Source organism: Dama dama, chromosome 15 (assembly GCF_033118175.1).
Source record: "Dama dama isolate Ldn47 chromosome 15, ASM3311817v1, whole genome shotgun sequence".
Classification (NCBI taxonomy): Eukaryota; Metazoa; Chordata; class Mammalia; order Artiodactyla; family Cervidae; genus Dama; species Dama dama.
In genome coordinates, this window is record NC_083695.1 from 46,563,777 (window position 1) to 46,584,703 (window position 20,927).

At 48.1% G+C, this 20,927-nt stretch overlaps 1 protein-coding gene across 1 annotated transcript in view; it reads left to right on the top strand.

Annotated features, from left to right (window-relative positions):
• The window catches only part of CHAT (choline O-acetyltransferase), a 59,941-nt gene that overhangs the window by 250 nt on the left and 38,764 nt on the right, over positions 1-20,927 (top strand). Inside the window, exons 2-7 of the mRNA XM_061163080.1 lie at positions 5,931-6,033; positions 8,816-9,007; positions 9,626-9,744; positions 11,222-11,275; positions 15,698-15,878; positions 17,759-17,936. Of these exons, the coding sequence (XP_061019063.1) occupies positions 5,968-6,033; positions 8,816-9,007; positions 9,626-9,744; positions 11,222-11,275; positions 15,698-15,878; positions 17,759-17,936 (790 nt within the window). The 5' untranslated portion in view covers positions 5,931-5,967. The remainder of the gene's footprint in view (positions 1-5,930; positions 6,034-8,815; positions 9,008-9,625; positions 9,745-11,221; positions 11,276-15,697; positions 15,879-17,758; positions 17,937-20,927) is intronic.

Here is a 20,927-nt window from a genome sequence, read left to right on the forward strand (position 1 = left end):
AGCACAGAGCGGGGAGCGGGAGCGCGGAGCGGCAGCGGGGAGCTGAGCTTAGGATCGGAGGGAGGCTCGGTCCAGAGCCCGTGCCGGGGGAAGAGACCCCCAGAACCTGCGGAGTTCCCCCAGTTCCCCACGGCAGCCGCCGTCGGGGAAAGCCGGGAGGGTGCGGGATTCCCTGGCCCTGGTGTTTCCCCACTCAGGGTAGGGACAGGAGGACAGGGGGCTAGATGATGATGTCGAATTTAAAATGTTGTGCAAGTGAGAGTTGCAAGTTAAGTTTTATTTGAGGTAAAATGAAGGCTGCAGTCCGTAAGATAGCACCTCAGAAAGCTCTGAGACACTGTTCCAAAGAGGCGGTGGGGAAGGTCAGTATATACGTGGTTTTGGTGAAGGGAGAGTAGATGCAATCAAGCACATATTTTTCCGGAGGGTTTCTGCTAGTCTGGTGAAGCTTCCTGCCAGTCACCAGGATCAGTCTTCACCATGAAGGATTGTAGCAGACCCGTAAAATCAGCTCCTGAAAATATTCTATCTTAAGACCTGTGGTGCCAGTCCCCCAGCCCCCATTTCTGTTCTTCACCCCGAACTCCTGTCAGGGGGCGTTGAAGGTCAGCAACTGCAGCAGCACTTGATTTAATCCTTGTGGAGGTAGATGGCAAGTGCCTATGGCAAGTGCAGTTTGAAGTTAACAGGGCCCCCTCATGGTTATAAGTTCAACAATACTTTGGGAGACCTTTCAAGACCATTTTGTCCCACAGTGCTGGGAAGGCTCATTCCTAAGTCTGGCGAAGATTTCTCTTCCAAGCCACTTGATGTGCAGCTACTGGACTAGGTTTATCAACAGTAATCAAAGGGCTCTGGACCAACCTGTCTTACTCAATCTGTTGTGGTCAAGGAAAAATTCCCTCTTGTTATATCTTCCCATATCTAGAGTTATGTTATTACAACCATTGATTGCATATAGAACTATATGTTTGATCAACTGCTTCAGATCACCTAGTCATCATTATTTTTATTGGAGGTTCAGATACACATTTGGTAATGCAAGAAACAATAATCTTGTAATACAGGCAAAGTACAAATAACATAGCTAGCAGTATTATTAAAGTCATAAGTAAGAATTAAACCAAGAACTTCCATTAGGTGCAGTCCAGTATATCCTCAGGTCATTTAACTTAGTCTATTCTATTCCAATCTTTATCTTTCAGGGACGTTATATATTGGCACTATCCATAAGGCTCTTACCTGATTTTCTAGTTACTATACTGGTTATCCTTAGTATAATTTAATTTTTCCCAAGATAAAGGGGAACCTTAAATCTTAAATGACCACAGCCTGGTGTTAACCACATAAATCCATCCCATAATTGTGGGAGAGTTTATTCCTTGGCTGAATTTGTGCTTGTTTCTCTGATTGATCTTGAGTAACTTAGAGGAAAATTCATATTTATGGCCAGTACCAGAGCAGGTATTATTAATTGACTAGGTGAGAGGATCCCACCTAGTAATATCAAGAGTAGCCTGAATGGGACTGAACTTTCTTTCTCTAAAATAAATTTTTTAAGACTCATCCAATTAGAGTTTTGGAGTGGAGAAATGCACCTAGGTAATCTAAAAGTACTAGACACAGATAATTGGGCCCAACCCAACAATTGGACTGATTTTTTTTTTAAAAAACTAGCATAGGAAAAATAAATAAATAAATAAAAACTAGCATAGGATTGTGTCCAAGATAGAAAACATTTGGTCCATACGCAAAGGTCCAAGAAGTCAAGAAAACATTATAAATGATCGTACAAATCAGGTCCTGCATCTTGGGTAAGCTGTCTACTTTTGATGCTGTCTTCTTCTCATCCTGGTGTAAGTATTTGAACATTTGAACATCATTTTAAGGTGAGTTTGAGGTCAGCAGTCCTCTCTATAGACCAGTCTGGTGTAGGGGCCTTTGGAAGTGGGAAGTAATCCAAGGATCAATTTACCTTCAGATTCACCATACATGGGCTACTTAAAGAGTACCTGATAAAAAGTCCTTTCATCCAGGCTGGAGAAGGTACTTTAAAGTATGTCTTGTCCAGTATATATATAATATGTATTATATATATATATATAAAATGCCCAGTTTATATAATCCCCAAGATCGTATCATGGAGCATCTGATCTTCATCCAAAGATTACTGAGATAAGCTTCAGAAACAAAACTTAGAGTCTTCTTTTAATAATTCAATTAAACCTTCATTGAAGTGACTTAGCAGCAGCAGTATGGCATAAAGGCAAGGGACTATGTGGGATGTGAGTCAGTAAATACAGACCTCCATTAACAAAACTGGGATTTAATATTCATTGAAATATAATCTTTTTATCTCTAAAATTACCCTCATTTCTACTACATATATTCAAATTAAGACTAATTTGTTGCAAAGTAAGTCTGATCTCAAAAAAACGTGGCCTGATATTTCTATAACTATAATTGATCAAAAGTTTTTGCATTGCTGAAACTTTTATAAGGAGTCTCAGATTGAACTTAAAAAAAAAACCTTTCAAGGCTAGGAAAATCATGGCAAAGACTTATCACATGTTTCACATTACAGATCTAGGTAAACGTCTCCCTTAGCAAGGTCCCCCAAATACCTTGAGATTTCTGTACCTGTTGGTGAGGTAGCTTTCCTAATTTATCTGATAAAGTTGCTAGAAACGTAAGTGTTTACAATCTCTGAAGGGAGCAGATAGAGAAAAAAGATAAATGTTTCAATTCTGCTTACAAAAGTATAATTTACCAAATTACTCTAAGTCCTAATTAGTTTGAGGGGAAGATTTTCCTTACACCTGGAAAATGCAGATTCAAATTTGTAATTTTTCAGGCAGAAACCGTGAAAAGCATAGCCATATTCAACAGTTCACTTATTCTTATGTAGCTAATTTTTGTTAACAGTTTGTGAAGCTATCAGGTTTCTCTTTAGGATTTTTTGGTTTCTTACCTAGTTCACCATTATAGCTTGAAAATCAGAAACTTGTATTTATTCCAAAGTTCTTTCTGTTAATCTTGTTGAAGAGGAAGCATTTTGCAAAGGCACCAGAATGAAATCATAACTGTCAATAATGACAGAAGACTTAAGAAGGCACGTTTAAAATCTGATTACAATGCAGTTGACACAGACACTTGGTTACTGCTCTGACATACAACACTTTAAGATAATAACTAGAATTATGACTGATAACAGTTTACCAGAACATATCAGATTTTAGGAAAGCTATATAATTTTTAGAATATTTTTATTAGTAACATTCACCATACAATATAACCTAAGAATGTTTATTAGTCATTTGACAATGCTTCCCATCTAATTTGACATACCAAATGAACATAGTTAGTTTAGTATCTCTCTTTGGGATGTTTCAGAGGCCCTTTGAAGCACCCCAAAGTTAGTGAGAAATCAAAAAGACTTCATTAAAATTTGATTTAGAAAGTTTGGTCAATAAATATCAAGAGTTTAGAACACTCAGTCAAATGGGATCAGAGGTCACTTGAGAAACAATAATTACTCACTTAGCCAAAGTAACAATAGAAGACTTCAAAGGCAAATACAACAGATCACTTAAGAGGTAAAGAAACTTAAAATCTGTTATTAAAGGCAGTTCAATATCTTAAGAAAATTGTTCCATACACAAAAATTCAGGGGAGAGTCAGCCCTGAATTTTCTCAGGGTCTACTTGCCACAAACCTTCATAATTTTATGTAGCCATCACTTAATTTGCTCATCCCAAACCTGCAAATCAGACCTAATTCCTTTTCCCTTAATGAAATGCAATTCCATTTCTCCTGCCTTCTTCACTGAAAAGTCACATTCTTCTTTCCTTAAGCAACCATGAACTGTCCTTTATATTAACATTCTATAGGTTGGTGAACATAAATACCAGTTATAATTTCTGAAAATATTTACTTTCTTATAGAGACAATCTCAGGATGGCACCAAACATATTCATTATTAGTCCAAACATCTTTAATTTCTCTGTAAGAGGAAGTCAGTCAGTATTCAGTAATTAATGTTTTAGTGTCTTATTTTATTTGGGAGTGAACTAGCTGTTCAATAAACTTCCATTACTTAATTTAGCACAACTCTAAAATTTCAAGTTGTTGACTATCTGGAGGGACTAAAATAGATAGACATTCCTAAAGCATAATTATTCTTAAGAGAGTTTATCTAAAGCTCTTATCTAATTTACATTATCTTGTCTTAAAAGTTTCTTCACATTGAGTTATTTTCCTTGCTGACAAATTTGTAACACATATAATAAGATCTTATTTAGCTTATATTAAATCTAGGCACAATGAAGGTATTATACTGATTATTATATTGATGACTCTTAAGACATGTCTATATTAGTTAGATCAACTAACTGAGACATGAATACTAGGTACTAATTTATTTATTTATTTATAGGTACTAATTTAATATTGAATATTTCCCAGTTCACATGAACCTGAAATTCATTTAATTTTTCTTATATTCAGAACTGTTTGATTTGTAAGCACTTACTCTTCTTTAGGCCAACTAACTGAGAGCTCATTACAAATTAACCTCAGCAATATTATCCAAAGACAAAGACACATACCAAGACAGTATGCTTTTGCTGCAAGAAGAGGCATTGGCTTCCTTGTCTATAGGGCCCTTACCAATCTGACCTTGCCCTCCTCGTCCTCTCAAACTCCTATGGCGCTAGGGTTGACTCTCCCTTGAATGTTGCTGTTTCTGCTTTGCAGTTGGTAGCCACAGGCCTATGCTTCAGGGCGCTCACCAGTCTAAGGACCTCCTAGTCCCAAGTGTTGTGGCATGGGACCCACAGGGCCTCTACATTCTCTGCCCAGTGCTGCCAGGCAACCCCTGGCTCCTCCACCCCTGGGCCAGAATTATCTTTCTGGATGCCCTGTCTTTGAGTTAATTGTGCCTTACACCCAACACCACCACCCCCCACCCCCACACCTTGCCAGCCTGAGGGTAGAATGGGCTAAGCCTTAGATTTAGGCTCTTGGGGAATAATAGGGGATGGATGAGTGGAAACCATGGGTGGGAGCTTATGCTTGTTCAAGCTTATGCTTAGGGGTAGAGGTTGGGCCCTGAGGGCAGATGTTGGGCCCCACTAGCCTTAAAAACTAGCTTTTGCCCCTCTTGGCCTGGCTCACTTGTACTGCACCTTCAGAATCAATCCATCTCTTCCTAGGCCTAGTCAGGTGGCCCCTAGGGCCTGGGCTGCCCAGCTTCCCTATACCATCTCCCACAGCATTCTCGTGCCACCTACACTGGGAGCCAGCAGACTCTAGACTGCCTGTCACAACCCATCCAGCAGGGTCCTCCCTGCCTTGGCCACAGGCCAGGCTCCAATCAGCCCAGAGTGCCTCCTGGAGCCCAGAAACTTAGAGGACCTTGTATTCATTCATGGGCATGTGCATTCCTTGTACTCAGCCACCCAACACCAATTTTACTGCATGCCAGGCACAGGGCTAGGGCCCAGAGGTGAAGCATTGAACATGACAGGTGTAGTCTTACCCTGGAGAAGCTCGCAGTCTAGTGGGAAAGAGAGACTTTAACCCGCAAAGCACAGGCAGAAACAACACAAGGGCTCTGCCAATGACCCCTTGTGCATTTGGAGTCAGTAAGCCCAGCCCTGCTCCCTTCCATGCTGCTCTGGGCTGGTAGGTTGAGGCTGGATGACAACAGTCTTGTGGAGCAGGTGCCAGCCGGAGACTCACTTCAGGTCCCACCCTCTCCTATTTGGAGCTGCAGAAAGGATGCTGTGATCAGGGGGACTGGTCTTTCCAGGCCCAGGGAACACTCCTGGTCAGAACAGGGGCAGGGTGTCAGGCTGTGGGAGGTGAAGGGTCCTGTGGCAGGTCTAGGTGGCTATTGTGTCAATGCCTCTCTGCTTCTTGGTCCCCAGGTCCACACCTCTGCTTCCACAATCAGAAGTCAGCAAGATGCCCATCTGTGAAAAAGCTCCCCCTAAGATGACGGCAAAAAGTCCGGGCAGTGAGGAGGAGCCTGTAAGTGATGTTTAGAGCCCCCTCTCTCATCCCTGCTCTCCCCATTCACAAGCCCTTGCTTCCAGAACAGTGCTGAGTGGGACTGGCCTCCGAATCTTGCCTGGCCCCCAGCCCTGTGCTCTCCTGGGCATGAACACCAGCTGTAACCCTGCCTCTAGTTTGCTTGAGGAGGCTGGGAGGGCCTGGTGGAGCTGGGAGTGTCTTCAGGAGATACTGAGGGAATGCTGACAGCTACACTTTCTAACCCCCGAAGCCAGGGAGAGTCCTTGATCTGAGCCAGGTACTCTCTTTTCTCCCGGCGCCTCCCCTTCTCCAAGTTCCACTTCCAATGGCTTTGAGCCCAGTGGAATTGCCTGAGGATGAGGCTGCATTCCCTACTCTAAGCCTTGTCACATCACAGCCCCTGGAGCCTTAAGGCTTCAACTTCCCCACTAGTTTGAGACAATGCCATCCTTCCCTGGGCAGGCATCCTCCTTCCCTGTCATACTCACCTTCCAAAGTGAGTATGCTACCGCTGTCTTCTTGACACCTCTTTACCCCAACCTGCACCCCAGAGCTTCATTTGAAAACTTAATCAGAACTTTTTGGCTTCTCCCTGTGAAGTTGCTCACCATGTTGTCTAAACAAACAGTCTGACAGATACTTCTGTTGTTGTCTCTCCCTTTGGACTGCGGCCGCCTTGAGAGCAGGCTCTGTCTCTCCATTGTCCCTGAGTCCAGCCCAGGACCTGGCTCATATAAATTGCCCAGAAATGTTTCTTGACCTAAGATCCCAGGACCCAAAGCCCCTCCTTTGTACAAGACCCTGTCTCTGTACCCAGGCAAAGCCAGAAATCCATGAGAGTCTGGGAAGAACCCTGAGGGGCTGAGACATCTCAACAGAGAGTTCCTGCTTCGTTCCTTCTTTCGCATCACTGATTCCCCATGACCCAGACTGAGTCACTGTCACAGCCCTGAAGAAGGGTGGCTCCAACCAGACCTGCTGTCACTTTTGGACAAGTCGCCAGCTGGACTGGGCTTTCTGTACATGTTTCCCCACTCACCCACCACAAGGATCCCCAAGACCCCAGGAGAAAGAAGAGGGTGGGGAGGCTGGACCTGGCTCTCTGGGAGTGGGCTGGGCCACCGAGAATGCTGCCCAGACCCATCCTTGAGTGTTCCCCAGGGCAGCAGGAGCAGCCCATAGTTGGCAGGGACACCCTCCTCCCTCCCCCTAGGGCAGTGAGCTCTAGAGAAACAGGCTCAGACAGGTGGATCCCCTACTCTCATCCGCGCATGCGCTCCAGCTCACTCACACTCGGGACCGGGGGTTGGGGGGGTTCACTTCAGTCCCTGCAGCAGCAGGAACAGAACACAAGAAATACTCAATGGATCCCCTTCACTCCACAGCCCGGCTGGGGTAGAAATTCACTCCCTTTACCACCCCATAGAGGAGAAACCCCTGAAAGAAGGCACTCCACTATTTGCCAGCTTTGTAAAGTTTAGTCAATAATATGAAAAATCCTGTCTTCTCATTGTGACCAGCCAAGTGAGGAAGAAGGAGAAGGATGGATGGCAAAGGAAGCAAAAACAAGAAAGACCAAGGAGGAAGGAGCGGGAGGGCTGTCGGTGGGGTGGGGTGGGGGGAATTATTTCAGGTCCTGACTCTGCCACTGAATGGCTGGATGACTTTGGAGTAGTCTCTTCACTCTTAAGCCCTCAGTTTCCTCACCTGAACGCTGGACAAAAATACCTGCCCAGGCTAGGCCATAGCCCTGTTGAACACACAAGATCCCACAGTGATAGAGCTTGTTAACTGGGAAACCCGCATCAGGAGGACATGAGTGGGGAGTTCTACTTAGATTCTCGAGATACTTTGTGACCCCAGGAATTATGGGTTTTCTCTTAGCAATCCCTTTGGAGGTATAATATGATATGATATGATAGTCATATCATAACATTTTATGATGTGCCTATTTGGGGCCAGTTGTTTCTCTTATTTAATTATCTCTGTGCCTCTCTCAGGTAGGGATTGCTGTTTAAATCCTGTGGACAAGGAAGCTGAAGCTTAGAGAGATTAAGAGTGGAAGGACTTAATCGTCCCCCATCCCCATCCCATACCCACATGGAGCTAAATGCCCCTCCCTGGGTTTCATAACAGGGAGGGATTTAATAAGGAGTCCAGTGCACAAGTCACCCTCCCATATCATGAATATCAGAGTATCATGCAGAATTCTGGTCATTAAGGCAGGCATTAAATTATTCTTCTCTCCATCTTTCACCTGTCCAAACCCCTCCATTAGAGTCACACCCTTTGGGTCCAGAGATCAATTGGATTGTGGAGCCCCAGCTGGGAACAGCTCCTAAATTAAGAGTGGCCAGCAGTCAATATCAATAACCGGGCTGTTTCATCTTTAGACTCATTCTTAATGGTTTATAAGCACTTTCACATCCATGATCACTTGGATCTTATAAGAAGTGGTGTTTCTTACTTCCATTTTACAGGGGAGGAAACTGAGGCACAGAGGTAGGGGTGATTTGCCCGGGATCACACAGATGGTCAGCAGTGTGTTCTGTCTGGTGTCAGCATCAAGGTCTTTTCCTCTGCACTTGGTCCCCTGCTAGGGGCAGGGCTGAGGTGTGGGAGAAAGCAAACAGGTGACTCCTCAGTTCCCAGCTCTGCTGAGTCCCAGGATAGGGAACAGGGATGGGGCAGATGGAGGTAGACACAGGGGATCAATCTGGGGACAGACAGGGGCCACACAGAAGGACAGACACAGGAACCTGTGAGCCTTGTCTTCCAGGGGCTGCCCAAACTCCCTGTGCCCCCGCTGCAGCAGACCCTGGCCACCTACCTGCGGTGCATGCAGCACCTGGTGCCCCAGGAGCAGTTCAGGCGGAGCCAGGCCGTCGTGCAGCAGTTTGGGGCCCCTGGTGGCCTCGGCGAGACCCTGCAGCAGAAGCTCCTAGAACGGCAGGAGAAGACTGCCAACTGGGTAAGAGCTGCTGGGGCAGCAGACAAGGAACCCATGGAGCAAGGGGCAGAAGTGAGATAAGAAGATAGAGGGATTTGGATAAGGGGCAGGTGGGTGACAAAGATGGGGCGGAGGGAGGGACGGGCATGGGGGAGACACAGAGGGATAGTAGGGGGCAAGAGTGAGAGGCTGAGAGGGGACAGATGGGGATAGAGATGCGGTTATGGGGAGAGACAGGGTACAGAGATGGCGGCCAGATGGGGGCAGATGAGTAATAGGGTTGGGGGCAGCAGAGGATAGCATGAAGTCAGGGAAGAAGAGAGGGATGAAAAGCAGGGATGAGACACTCATGAGATTGGGGAGGGGACATGGATAAGGCAGCACACAACCAGGATGAACTGAGATGGAAGACAGGAGACAGCGTGGGGTGAAGCTGAAGGACAGGCGGGATGGTTCAGGGAGCCACAAGCTCTAGCCCATAACTGTGGCTTAGTGTATGTTTGTGGAATGAATGAGTGAAAAAAGTACATGATCTAGTGAAGGGTCCCCATTTCCCTTCCGGGGTGCCAAGGTGGGAGTGACGTGTTCCCCAGGCAGGGTGTGTGTGGCCCCTGGGGGTAATGGCACCCTCCCTGGCAGGTGTCCGAGTACTGGCTGAACGACATGTATCTCAATAATCGCCTGGCCCTGCCTGTCAACTCCAGCCCAGCTGTGATCTTTGCCCGGCAGCACTTCCAAGACACCAATGACCAGCTAAGGTGAGGACACCAGGCTCCCGGGCTCATAGCTTGGGCGTCTGCCTGGAGGAAGGGGCCTGGCCCCACCACCAGGAAGGAGAGGCTGAAGCTCGTGCCTTGGCTGAGCTTTCTGAGGCCAAATGACCCTTAGACAGTGGCCATTCAGGCCAAGGGGTCAGAGGAAGGGTAGGTGAGGGGTACATGGGTAACAAACACAGGGTCTTCCTCGGGTTTATCTATTTGGGGTGGAGTGGGGTGGGGTGGGGAGGTCATGGGCCCCAGGTGCCCCCATGGCAGTCTGGCCTGACTGAGGTCCTGGGAAGAAACCTGTAGCCTCTGATCCCGCCAGTGCTTGAAGCTGGGGCTTGTCACTGGGATGCATGAGCCCAGGCTGTTTCAGAGGGCCTCTGCTCCCTGCAGCCCCCAGCTCTGAGCAGAGGCTCCCAGGGAGTGGAAATGGTTCCTTCCCGCAAGCCACCACCAGAGTCTCTGCCATCTGCTGCAATTTCAGAGCTCGCTGAGCCGCTGGAACGGCCTCTGGTGCGCTGATGACGACAGAGGGGCCATTAATGCAGGAGTGGAGCAGGGCGGAAGGGTCTCTCAGAGCCAAACCTGGTCTCTGGCTTCAAGACCAAAATGTGGCTCAGCGTGGGGACAGTTCAGAGGGAGGAAATAAAAACATGAGGCAGGGTCCACCTTGGCCTCTGATCCAGGCTGGAAGACCCTTGCCCCCTCCTTCTTCACCCAGCCCAATCAACCTGCTGGCTGGAGGGGGAGGTGGGTGGGCAACCTTGCCCCTTCCCCTACAGCTGGGCATTCCCTGGGCAGAGGAAGTATGTGGACAGATGAATGAATTCTGGATACAGTTCTCAAAATTGCATTGAAGGGGGTGTTTTCCTCCTGATGCAATTAAGCCAGGCTCATCGTCCATGGGCAGTTAAGATGACAGCGTCCCGTGGTAAGGTTTTCTGGTGCCTTTTTCCCAGCCAACAGCACCTGGCTTTCTTTTACATTAGCACTAAGGAGACCAAATTACTGACTTTTCCTGGGAGATTGGATTTCCCAGAACCCTGGGGTTTTGGCCCAGTCCAGTCCCAGCATAGGCGTTCCCCTGGAAGAACATCACCCCTAATGGGCCAGCCCCCTCCTGCCTGCTCTGTGGCCTCTCCTGGCTTCCTCTCCCTCCTCCTCCTCTCATTCACCTTCCAATTTCCTCTCCTCCCCCAAGTTCTCTCCTCAGGACCATTTTTAGTCCCAGGTTTGTGAAGGAAACCGACAGCCTAGGGGCGGGGATAGGGCAGCAGAAACCCTATCTGATTATTGCACCCTTAAGGCCAGTCATCTGGTGGGTGGTCCATGAGTATGGGAGAGACTAGAGGAGGTGGGAAGGAGGGGGAGGGGGAAAGAGAAACAGGAAGAAAGAGTGAAAGAAGAAGGGAGGGAGGGAGGAAACCTGGGCTCCCGAGAGGAGAAACTAAGGCCTCATCTCTCTCTGCAGGTTTGCAGCCAACCTCATCTCCGGTGTGCTCAGCTACAAGGCCCTGCTGGACAGGTAGGACTGAGCCCCACCTGGGAAGGGTAGTGCCCTGTTTGTCTGTCTCCCTGGCACAGTAGCCAAGGACTTGCAGAGGCAGGGACCTTGTCTTTCTTCAGCTCCGTGTTCCCGGCTTCTGTCACTGAGCAGATGACCCCCTGCACATCCCAAGCATCAGAATGACCTTTCCCTCAGCTGGCCCAGACATTAACAGTCACTTTTCCCGGGGTAAGCCCAACCCTTCCTTGATCTTTTTCATGTCCATCTCCCTCGGTAAATCACATTTACATACATGCCGTGATTCACTGTGTCAGGAAGCTAGCGAGCACATCGAGAGGTGGGGAAGGCAACGTTGCTGGAACCAGCTGATGATAAGTTCAGCCTTCTTACTTGCTCCTTGAAAGGAGCGATCTCCCCACTCTGAGCCTGTTTCCCCAGCCCCATCAACCTCAGGAAATGGGCAGCCGACTCAGTGGACACAAGGGTGTCCTGAGAGATGGAGAGAGCTGCATAAGCACAGTGGGGCATCACCGATTTTAGGGGGCAAAGTCCTTCTTTTGTCTAAGCACTGAGTGCCCAGGAGCACCGGGGAGAGTGAGAGGGTGTGGGGGACCCAGAGAGAGGGTCTAAGGGGCCCCAGAGACAGGTAATATTAGGGCATTCAGTTGCTGGGAAGAAAGAAGGGTCCAAAGCAGTGTCCATTGCATAGATGAGGAAGCTGAGTCTCAGAGAATTCAAGGGCTTGTCCGTGGTCACACAGCCAGGAGGTGGCAGAGGGAGGAGGGCATGGGGCAGACTTCACTCACATTTCAACTTGATCCCTCTCAGACTTACCCAGCCTCGGAGTGGAGGCTTAGACCCACAGCCCCTCCAGGGTAGGGCTGTTTCCTCTGGAGAGAAGAGGGCAGGCCCCAGGTTCAAAATACAGAGTGGCTCAGGGCTTTGACTCTGGGCTCAGCAGACCTGCATTTGAATTCTGACACCTACAATACATGATGTGTCAACTTTGAGTGAGTAATCACTCCAATTACTATAGACTCCTGTGTGTCAAATGGAAACAATAATGGTGGCTGCCTCTTGGGGCTGCGGCCACTGTCCTATGAGATGATGCCTGCGAGGCTTTCAGCTCTAAGCTAGTCAAGAAGCTGTCTATGCATTTCTGTGCTTCTGTCTGCTCACTCCTCACCGTACCGTCCCCTTGCTGGGTCTCCAGGCTTTCCAGGTGCTGTCTCCCCGTGGTGTTTTCTTGGTGTCTCTCCTCCTCACCAGGAGCTCTCTGCCATCCCCTAAAACTCAGTCCTGATGACCCTCTGACTGATTTCAGAGAATCTCATCCTTTACCTTGTCTGACTGAGCAGCAGAGCAAGAGTGGCCTAGGCCCCACCCACAACTTTGTACCTGTCCGTCACTGACAGTCTAGACCCCAGACTCCCACGTGTGTGTATGCATGCTCACACGGACACACATACCCATACATGTCCATATGTAAGCTCCCACATCTAATCACTGTAAGGGTTATAAAGCTAGAACTTTATGCCATTGCTCAAGGGCCTGTTTTGGACCCTTCATTCACTCATTTATTCATTTGCTCACTTTTCCTTTTTAAAGCAGTTTTTTTTAATTGGAAGAAAACTGCTTTACAATATTGTATAGGTTTCTCCTATACAACAATGCAAGTCAGCCATAATGATACATATATCACCTCCCTCCCACTCACATCCCACCCCTCTGCGTCGTCATGGAGCACTGGGCTGGGCTCCCTGTGTTATGCAGCAGCTTCTCACCACTTGTCTGTTTTACACATGGTAGTGTATATATGTCAATGCTACTTTCTCCATTCGTCCCACTCTCTCCTTCCCCCACTGTGTCCATAAGTTTGTTCTCTACATCTGCATCTCCATTCCTTCCCTGCAAATAGGCTCATCAATACCATCTTTCTAGATTCTGTGTATATGTGTTAATATACTATATTTATTTTCTTTTTCTTACTAATTCATGCTGTATAACAGGCTCTAAGTTCATCCATCACACTAGAACTGACTCAAACTCATTCCTTTATATGCCTGATAATATTCCATTGTTTATATGTATTGCATCTTCTTTATCCACTCATCTGTTGATGGACATCTAGAATTGCTTCCATATCTTAGCTACTGTAAATAAGGCTACTATGAACTTTGGAGTACATGTGTCTTTTTCAATTATAATTTTCTCAGAGTATATGCTGAATAGTGGTATTGCTGGGTCATACGGTAGTTTTTTATCCTTAGTTTTTAAAGAAATCCCCATACTGTTCTCCATAGTGGCTATATCAATTTACAGTCCCACCAGCAGTGCAAGAGGGTTCCCTTTTTTCCACATTCCCTCCAGCATTTATTGTTTGCAGATTTTTTTCACTTTTCAAATTGATGCTGGAAAGATGAAGGGAAATAAGGCCCCATCCCTGTCTTCAAAAGGTTCTCAGACTATCTAGCGAAACAGACACATAAACAGCACCAAATACAACTGTGTCCATCCTCCCTGAGCCTCTCACTCCAGTATCTGACCCCCTGACATCCCCATTGGGGTGCCTCTTAGTCATTGCAAACTGAGTCATCCCCAGTGGACCCTTGGGCCCCCTCCCCATGCCCCAGCAGGACCGTTACCTTGTCCTGCCATCTCAGTAAATGTGCCACCCAGCCCCAGTGGTGAACCCAGGATCCTGTAAGTCACCCATGGTATCTTTCTCCCTCAACTGCTCATCTAGTCCAAGCTCAGGGATATCACGCTCCCTCCAGAACCCATACTCACATTCCCCTCTTACTCCCATCACCCTCCCCAGGCCCATCACCTTCCCAGCAGCCCACAGCCTCCTTCCCTTGACTGGCTTCCACCCATTCTCTACCCAGAACCAGGGCCGTTATGACAGCAAAGCGGATCAGATCATGCCCCTGAGTGCTCTCGCCTTCCCGGGGCTTTCACTGCCCCAAGAGTGAAATGGAACTGACTTCTGCTGCCAAAGAGGCCACAGGCCTCCCCACTTCTCTGTCCATTTCTTTACTCAGCTTTAACTGGCTTCCTTTCACCTTTGACCAGTGTTCCTCAAACGATCTATGGTGAAGGACCAATAAATTTTTTTATTTAGTAAAATGTTTTTGAGAGTGAAAGTGTTAGTCATTCAATCGTGTCCGACTCTTTGCAACCCCATGGACTGTAACCCACCAGGCTCCTCTGTCCTTGGAATTTTCCAGGCAAGAATACTGGAGCAGGTTGCCATTTCCTACTCCAGGGGATCTTCCTGACCCAGGGATCGAATCCAAGTCTTCCGAATTGCAGGAAGTTTTTCTTTCTATCTGAGCCACCAACTGAATTAGCAGAAAAATGGCATATAGATACAAAACACAAGACCCCTTGTTTCATTGTTAGATTTAGCATATATAAACATCCTATGTCAAGTTGTTACAGGTTTCTGAAAGCTCCCCCTGGAGTCCCACAACCGCCCTGTCGTCAGCTGGTCATTCCAGTTCAATCTGACACCCACACTTGGAGCAGCAGGACAGTGGGCTGCTCCACCCAGCCCACCTTGGCCTCACTCTGCCCCAGCTCACCTCGTGGCTGCCTCCAAACCCCAGGGTTCAGCTCTCGAGTCTGATCCTCAGTGAGACCATCCCTGGTCACTCCTCTTGCCCTGCCAGTCACTGACTCCTCACCCCATCTTACTGCCTGCCTGTTGTCTTTGCTCCCTTACATATCCCCAACCTGTGCCCCACTAGAACAGGAAACTCGGGTCTTCTTTGCACCTACCTCCCCAGATCTCAAATGGTGCCTGGTCCAGGAGAGTACTCAGTCACATTTGTTGGCTGAAAGGAAGGAAGAAGGGAAGGAGGGAGGGAGGGAAGAAGGGAGAGAAAAAGAGGCAGAAAGAGAGAGAGAGAAAAAAAAGAGGAAGAGGAAAGGGAGGTGGAATGTGGAGGGGAGGGTGAAACAGGAGGAGGAAAGACAGAGGGAAAGAAAGTGAGAGAGGAGGAAGAAGAGGAAGTGGGGGAGGAAGAGGAAGGAAGGAAGTACCTGAGACATGCTGAGATCATAGGAAAAAGAGAGCTTTCCCCCTTGAACTCAAAGGAGGCTTCTCGAAGAGGTGATGAAGGAGTAAGCTCTCAAAAGAGTGAAGGGAGTTTTCTAAACAGATGAGTTGCGTGCAGGGCTGAGGGTGAAGCAGAGGTGCTAAGCAGAGCAGCAGTAGCAAAGGCCCAGAGCGGCCAGATCTGTACCTGCATGTGTCCTGCATGAGGCTGGAGTGAGGGAGACTAACTAGAGAACATGAGGGTCTCCCTGCGGCGCTCCACTACTTTAGAAAATGGGAATCTAACTCTTGAACGGCCATCATCCTGCAGTTCTGGCGTCAGGTTAGAGTAGAACCAATTTTGATTCCCAGCCTCTCTTCCCTCCCTCCCCCTGCAGCCGCTCCATCCCCACTGACAGTGCCAAGGGCCAGCTGTCAGGGCAGCCGCTCTGTATGAAGCAATACTACGGGCTCTTCTCCTCCTACCGGCTCCCCGGCCATACCCAGGACACGCTGGTGGCCCAGAAGAGCAGTGTCATGCCCGAGCCGGAGCACGTCATTGTGGCCTGCTGCAACCAGGTAAGTGGTCCCTTGCTACTGCAGCCTCTCGGGCTTGGGGAGGAGTGCACATGTGTTCATCCCTTCCTGCTTCTCCAGGGGTGTTCAGCCCCCTCCCAGAGTCACACGGTGAGCTGGGGCAGGGTGGCCCCGAAATGGGGTCTCTTGATTTTTGTCAGTCCCATTTCTCTCCACTGGTAAGATTTTAAGAACGAGGAGTGTCGTCAGTCGAGATGCCTTTGGTAGGTTCCCATTTCAGTCCTGTCCAGCCAAGTCAGGTCCAATGAACTGCCTGGACGGACTGAGGGTTGTTAATGAGACCCAGCATGTCTTCAGCCCTTCCACATGCAGTCACCCAGGTCATGGCCTTCCTGGAGACCACACACAGATGGACAGCTTACAGACTGACTGTCTGAGCATCCATGTCCAGGTGGGCCTGGTATCTATACTCATCCCATCTGATCTTAGGATGACCTTGCAGAGGAGGCCTTGGATCTCCATTTGACAGATGAGGAGACGAGACTTAGGTTAGGTGGCTTGTCCAGGGGTGAGAAGGACTCCTCGGTCTCAGTGTCACAAGCCCATGCTCTATCCCCTGCAGCTCAGGTCCTCAGACTGGGCTCCAGGGAACACAAAAGAGCCTGTGGGGGCCCAGGGGATGCCAGACAGTGTATTCTATATACTGAGGCTCCACATAAATATTTCATCTGATGAAATGCTGTTTGTTTTCATTAAAACCCAACTTTGACACCCACCTGGGGGCTCCCCTGGTATTTTGTCTATAGTGTTTTCTTCTTAGGCTCATTTGACATTTTCAATCTAAATTGGGAGCCCTACGTTTGCCATCAGAAGGTGGCTGTTCCCAAGTTGGGAGCCCACCTGACAGCTGGCTGGCCACAGGACAAGAAGCTTTCTCCACCTTCATTCAAAAGTCAAACCCAGAATATCCCAGCGCCGCCACACACACACACCATAGTATCCATCCCTCCCAGAAATGCTCTCAAGACTCCCGCGCTGAACCGAACCACCTGTATGCTGCTCAGGGTGTGGGGCGAGGCACATGTCAATCAGCAGAGAAGGGATCTTGACCTGGGACTATGAATAGAACCTTTTACAATGCTGAGGCTCTAGCTTCGAAGTTCCTGAGTGCCAGTTCGCAGGCCTCACCTACAAAGCACAAGCAAGTACATGTAGGTACACATGTACGCACAGAGCATTTTGTATGTTGTTCTTCCATTTCAATCTTTCTCTGCATATTATTTGCTGCCATTTTTTCCTCCACTCACCAGTGCGTTTTAAATCTATCCCTGTAGCTGTATCCAGAGCTAGTTCATTCCTTTTAACTGCTGGATAGACATGCATTGGATAGGTGCTCCACGTTTTACTTAACCATTCCCTTACTGAAGAACATTTGGGCTCTCTCTACCATTTTTCTATTGCAAACAAGGCTGACATGCACATTCCTTTATATGTCTCCCAGGGCACAAGTATATGTTTCTCTAAGCCTTAGACTAAAGTATGCATTTATAAGAGCAGTTACTGAATCATAGGGCACGCACATTTTCAGTTTTGATTGACACAGCCCTCCAACAGCAAGCAGATGTATCAATTTCCACTGTTTCCCACAAATATAATGGTTTTACATCAAGTAAGAACTACAGAAAAAAAACTTTCTTTAGTTAAGTTCGATCTGGCCTTCTTTGATCTGGGAGAGCTTGGAGTCCAGCACGGTTGACAGCGTCGGGCTGGTCCCCACATGGTGGCTCTTCTGAACCATCAAGCACCTTGGGAACCAGGGGCCCGAGTGTCCCCGCATCCTGCTCCCACGTGGAGGCGCAGGGCAGGCCTGACGTCTCGGGCGGGCTGCCCTGAGTGACGTCTCTGACCTGTTTCCCCCACAGTTCTTTGTCTTGGATGTTGTGATTAATTTCCGCCGTCTCAGTGAGGGGGATCTGTTCACTCAGTTGAGAAAGATAGTCAGAATGGCTTCCAACGAGGATGAACGCTTGCCTCCAATCGGCCTGCTGACGTCAGACGGGAGGAGCGAGTGGACTGAGGCCAGGACGGTCCTCATGAAAGGTTAGCAGCAGCGCCCAGCACGTCTCCATGCTCATCTCATCCTCACGCCCATTGGCCTCCCTCCCTCCAGGGGTGTACCTCATCCACATTTGCCATAGCATGGGAAGCTCAGGCCTCCTTCCAGCCCAGGACCCAGTTGGCCTGCGGTCAGCTGAAGGCACCTTTTGTACCCTTGTAATTCATCTGAAGGCATGCTGACTTTCTGGGTGAGGCTGCCTAGCCCTGGAATCCGAGGATGTCTGGGAGTATGGGGGCGGGGGGGGCGGCAAGATTTTGAGTTGAAGGAAGGCCAGCTGCAGTGAAGCAGTGGTGTTTTACTGGTGGGCAAGGAAGGTGCTCATTTCCAGGATGAGTTGCTGGGAGAGCTGTCAGGTGGGGGTTTGGGAAGGGCCCACCTCTGGAAGGGTAATTGGCTGCCTCCTTCACGTGATTTCTTGGTACTAGAATTCTTCATCTTCAAGCTGACCTTATTCTTCTGGCTGCTGCTCTTAAGAAAGTTTCTAAGCTTTCCCATAAGAAATCCAGCAAAGGCCTTACATTTTTCAAATTGTCCTTCTGGAAACTACTTTTCAAACCCAAAGTGAGCCCTATTCTCAGGAACCGGGTGGAGAGTCTTGTTTTCTTGCCTACGTTCCAAGATGAAGAGTGGGACTTCTTTGAGCCTCTATCTGCCTCTTGGGTTTTTGTGCCAGCCAGGTGACCATTCAGAGTCCTTGAGTGTCTGTAAGCTGAGGACCTGGGCTAGGCCTGAGGTGTGTAAGGGACAAAGAGGATGGAGCCCTTGGCCCTGAGCAGCCCCTTTGATAGGAATCGGGGATGGATTCAAGTACATAGTAATACAGTGTCTACCCATGTAAGGCAGTAGAACCAGTAGGTACCAAATAAATGCTCCAGGACTTTAGAGAGGGGAGGGAGCCCTTCTAATTGGGAGGCTTTTGAAAGGTTTTGAGGGAAGAGGTGGGAATTAAAACAAATCCCTGCGACATGAGTGAGAGGGACAGGAGGGAGGGACACTGTCCAGGCAGGCAGACCAACTGCAGGCAAAGTCAACCGCCCAGCAGGGCCATACCTGACTGGCCCAGTACCGTGAGGAGAGCAGTCTGCCTGGCAGAGATGGCTGTGCTGGACGTACTGGGAGAATGAGAAGGTGATGGGGCTTGACTGTCCAGCAGCAGGCACATCCTTCTCCCTAGAAAGCTCTTCTTCCAGGGCTGGCTGGCTCCTTGCACGGTTCTAAGCTCAGCTTAGGTGTTCCACCCGAGACTCTCCTGGAGTACCCCCACCTCTCCCCAGCACACTCTGCCCCTTGTCCTGTTTTTCACAGGTTGCATTTCTTACTCTTTGAAGTCAATTTTTTTGTCTGTTTGATTCATGCTGACTATCTGTCCCTTTCCCCTACCGCCACCCAAGTCTGTAAGACCCAGGAGGACAGGGGCCTTACCTGGCTTAACTGCTGAATCTGCTGTCCCAAACACAGTTAATCCCCAATCATGCTTGTTAAATAAAGGAATGAAGGACTATTAAGGATACTGGGCCCCAGACTTATTTCCCACTTACGAAACAATTCTCTTTCATTCAATTCTTGGGCACCTTCAAGTGCTTGGTCTTAAATTGGAGGCTCTGTGGGTCACAGGTAGGTGCCAGAGGTGATCCTGTTCTTACCAACCTAATGGCCATGTGGGAGAATTAATAACTTATAATTTGAAAGTGAGTTAATTCCCTCAGGAGACTATGGTGTAATCAAATCCTACTCTTCTCCCCTCTAGGGACAGAGACAGGCATCAGAAGAATTGCCTCTGCTTCCAGTAGGCTTCCCACTTTATTAGCAGACCAGGCCCAAGCCATCACCCTGCACGACTGACCAGGATTGCCTTGGGGTCTGAGTGCCTGGGTGCGCTAATCGGAATTAATTTGTTAATGGCACTTGATCTGGCTTTCTGAATGGAAGTGCTGTTTCTAAAGGAAGCATGACAGAAAGGAGGGAGGTACACACACGGCTTCGCTCTGAAAATCTAATTAATCCAGTTAGCACTGACTGTGTCATCTGCACAGCGGAATCTGATCCTTCACTGAGCTTGCCTCTCTGGAGCGCCCCTTCCCACGGAAGGAAAACGGGGAAACCACTTAGGAAATGATTTGAGTGTCAAAGTGAAAGATTAAAGCAGCTTGGGCTAGAGTTGAGAGTGAAGATGGAAAGATGGAGAGACATGGGTGGGGTCTAGAGAAGTTTCAAAGTAGAAGCAACAATAAGGAAAAGAGGAATGAGCAAGAGTCCTGGGCTTTTCTTTTTTTAAATAAGTTTATTAGAAATTTATTTATTTTATTGGAGTATAGTTTACAATATTATGTTAGTTTCTGCTGTACAACAAAAGTGAGTCAGCTATATTTATGTATACATCTGCTTCCTCTTGAGCCTGCCTCCCACCCTCTCCATCCCACCCCTCTAGGTCATCACAGAGCTCGGAGCTGAGTTTCCTGTCTATACAACAGCTTCCCACTAGCTATCTATTTTACACATCATAGTGTATATATGTCAGTGCTACTTTCTTAATTCATCCCACCCTCCTGTTAGAAAAACGGTATTGATGAACCTATTTGCAGGGCAAGAATAGAGACACAGATGTAGAGAACGGACTTGTGGACACAAGGGAGTCCTAGGTTTTTGATGTGAGCAACTGCGTAGATGGTGGTACCATTCACTGAGATGAGAACCAGGTGAGGAAAGTGATGCAACAGGGAGGGAGAAGTCCTTTCCCAGTGTATTAGGGCTGAGACGCCTTGAGTCATCTAAGTAGAGACGTCAAGTTAGATCTATGTGTCTGGAGCTCAAGGGAGAGGTCGGTACAGAGATATAAATTTCAGAGCCATCAGCACAGAAGTGATAAAGTCATGGACCTTGATGAGATCATCTAGAAACAGAAGATGGGGCCTTGGAGGTCATGTAGAAAAAGATGCAAAGGGGATAGAGAAAGAGCAGCCTGTGAAGTCAAG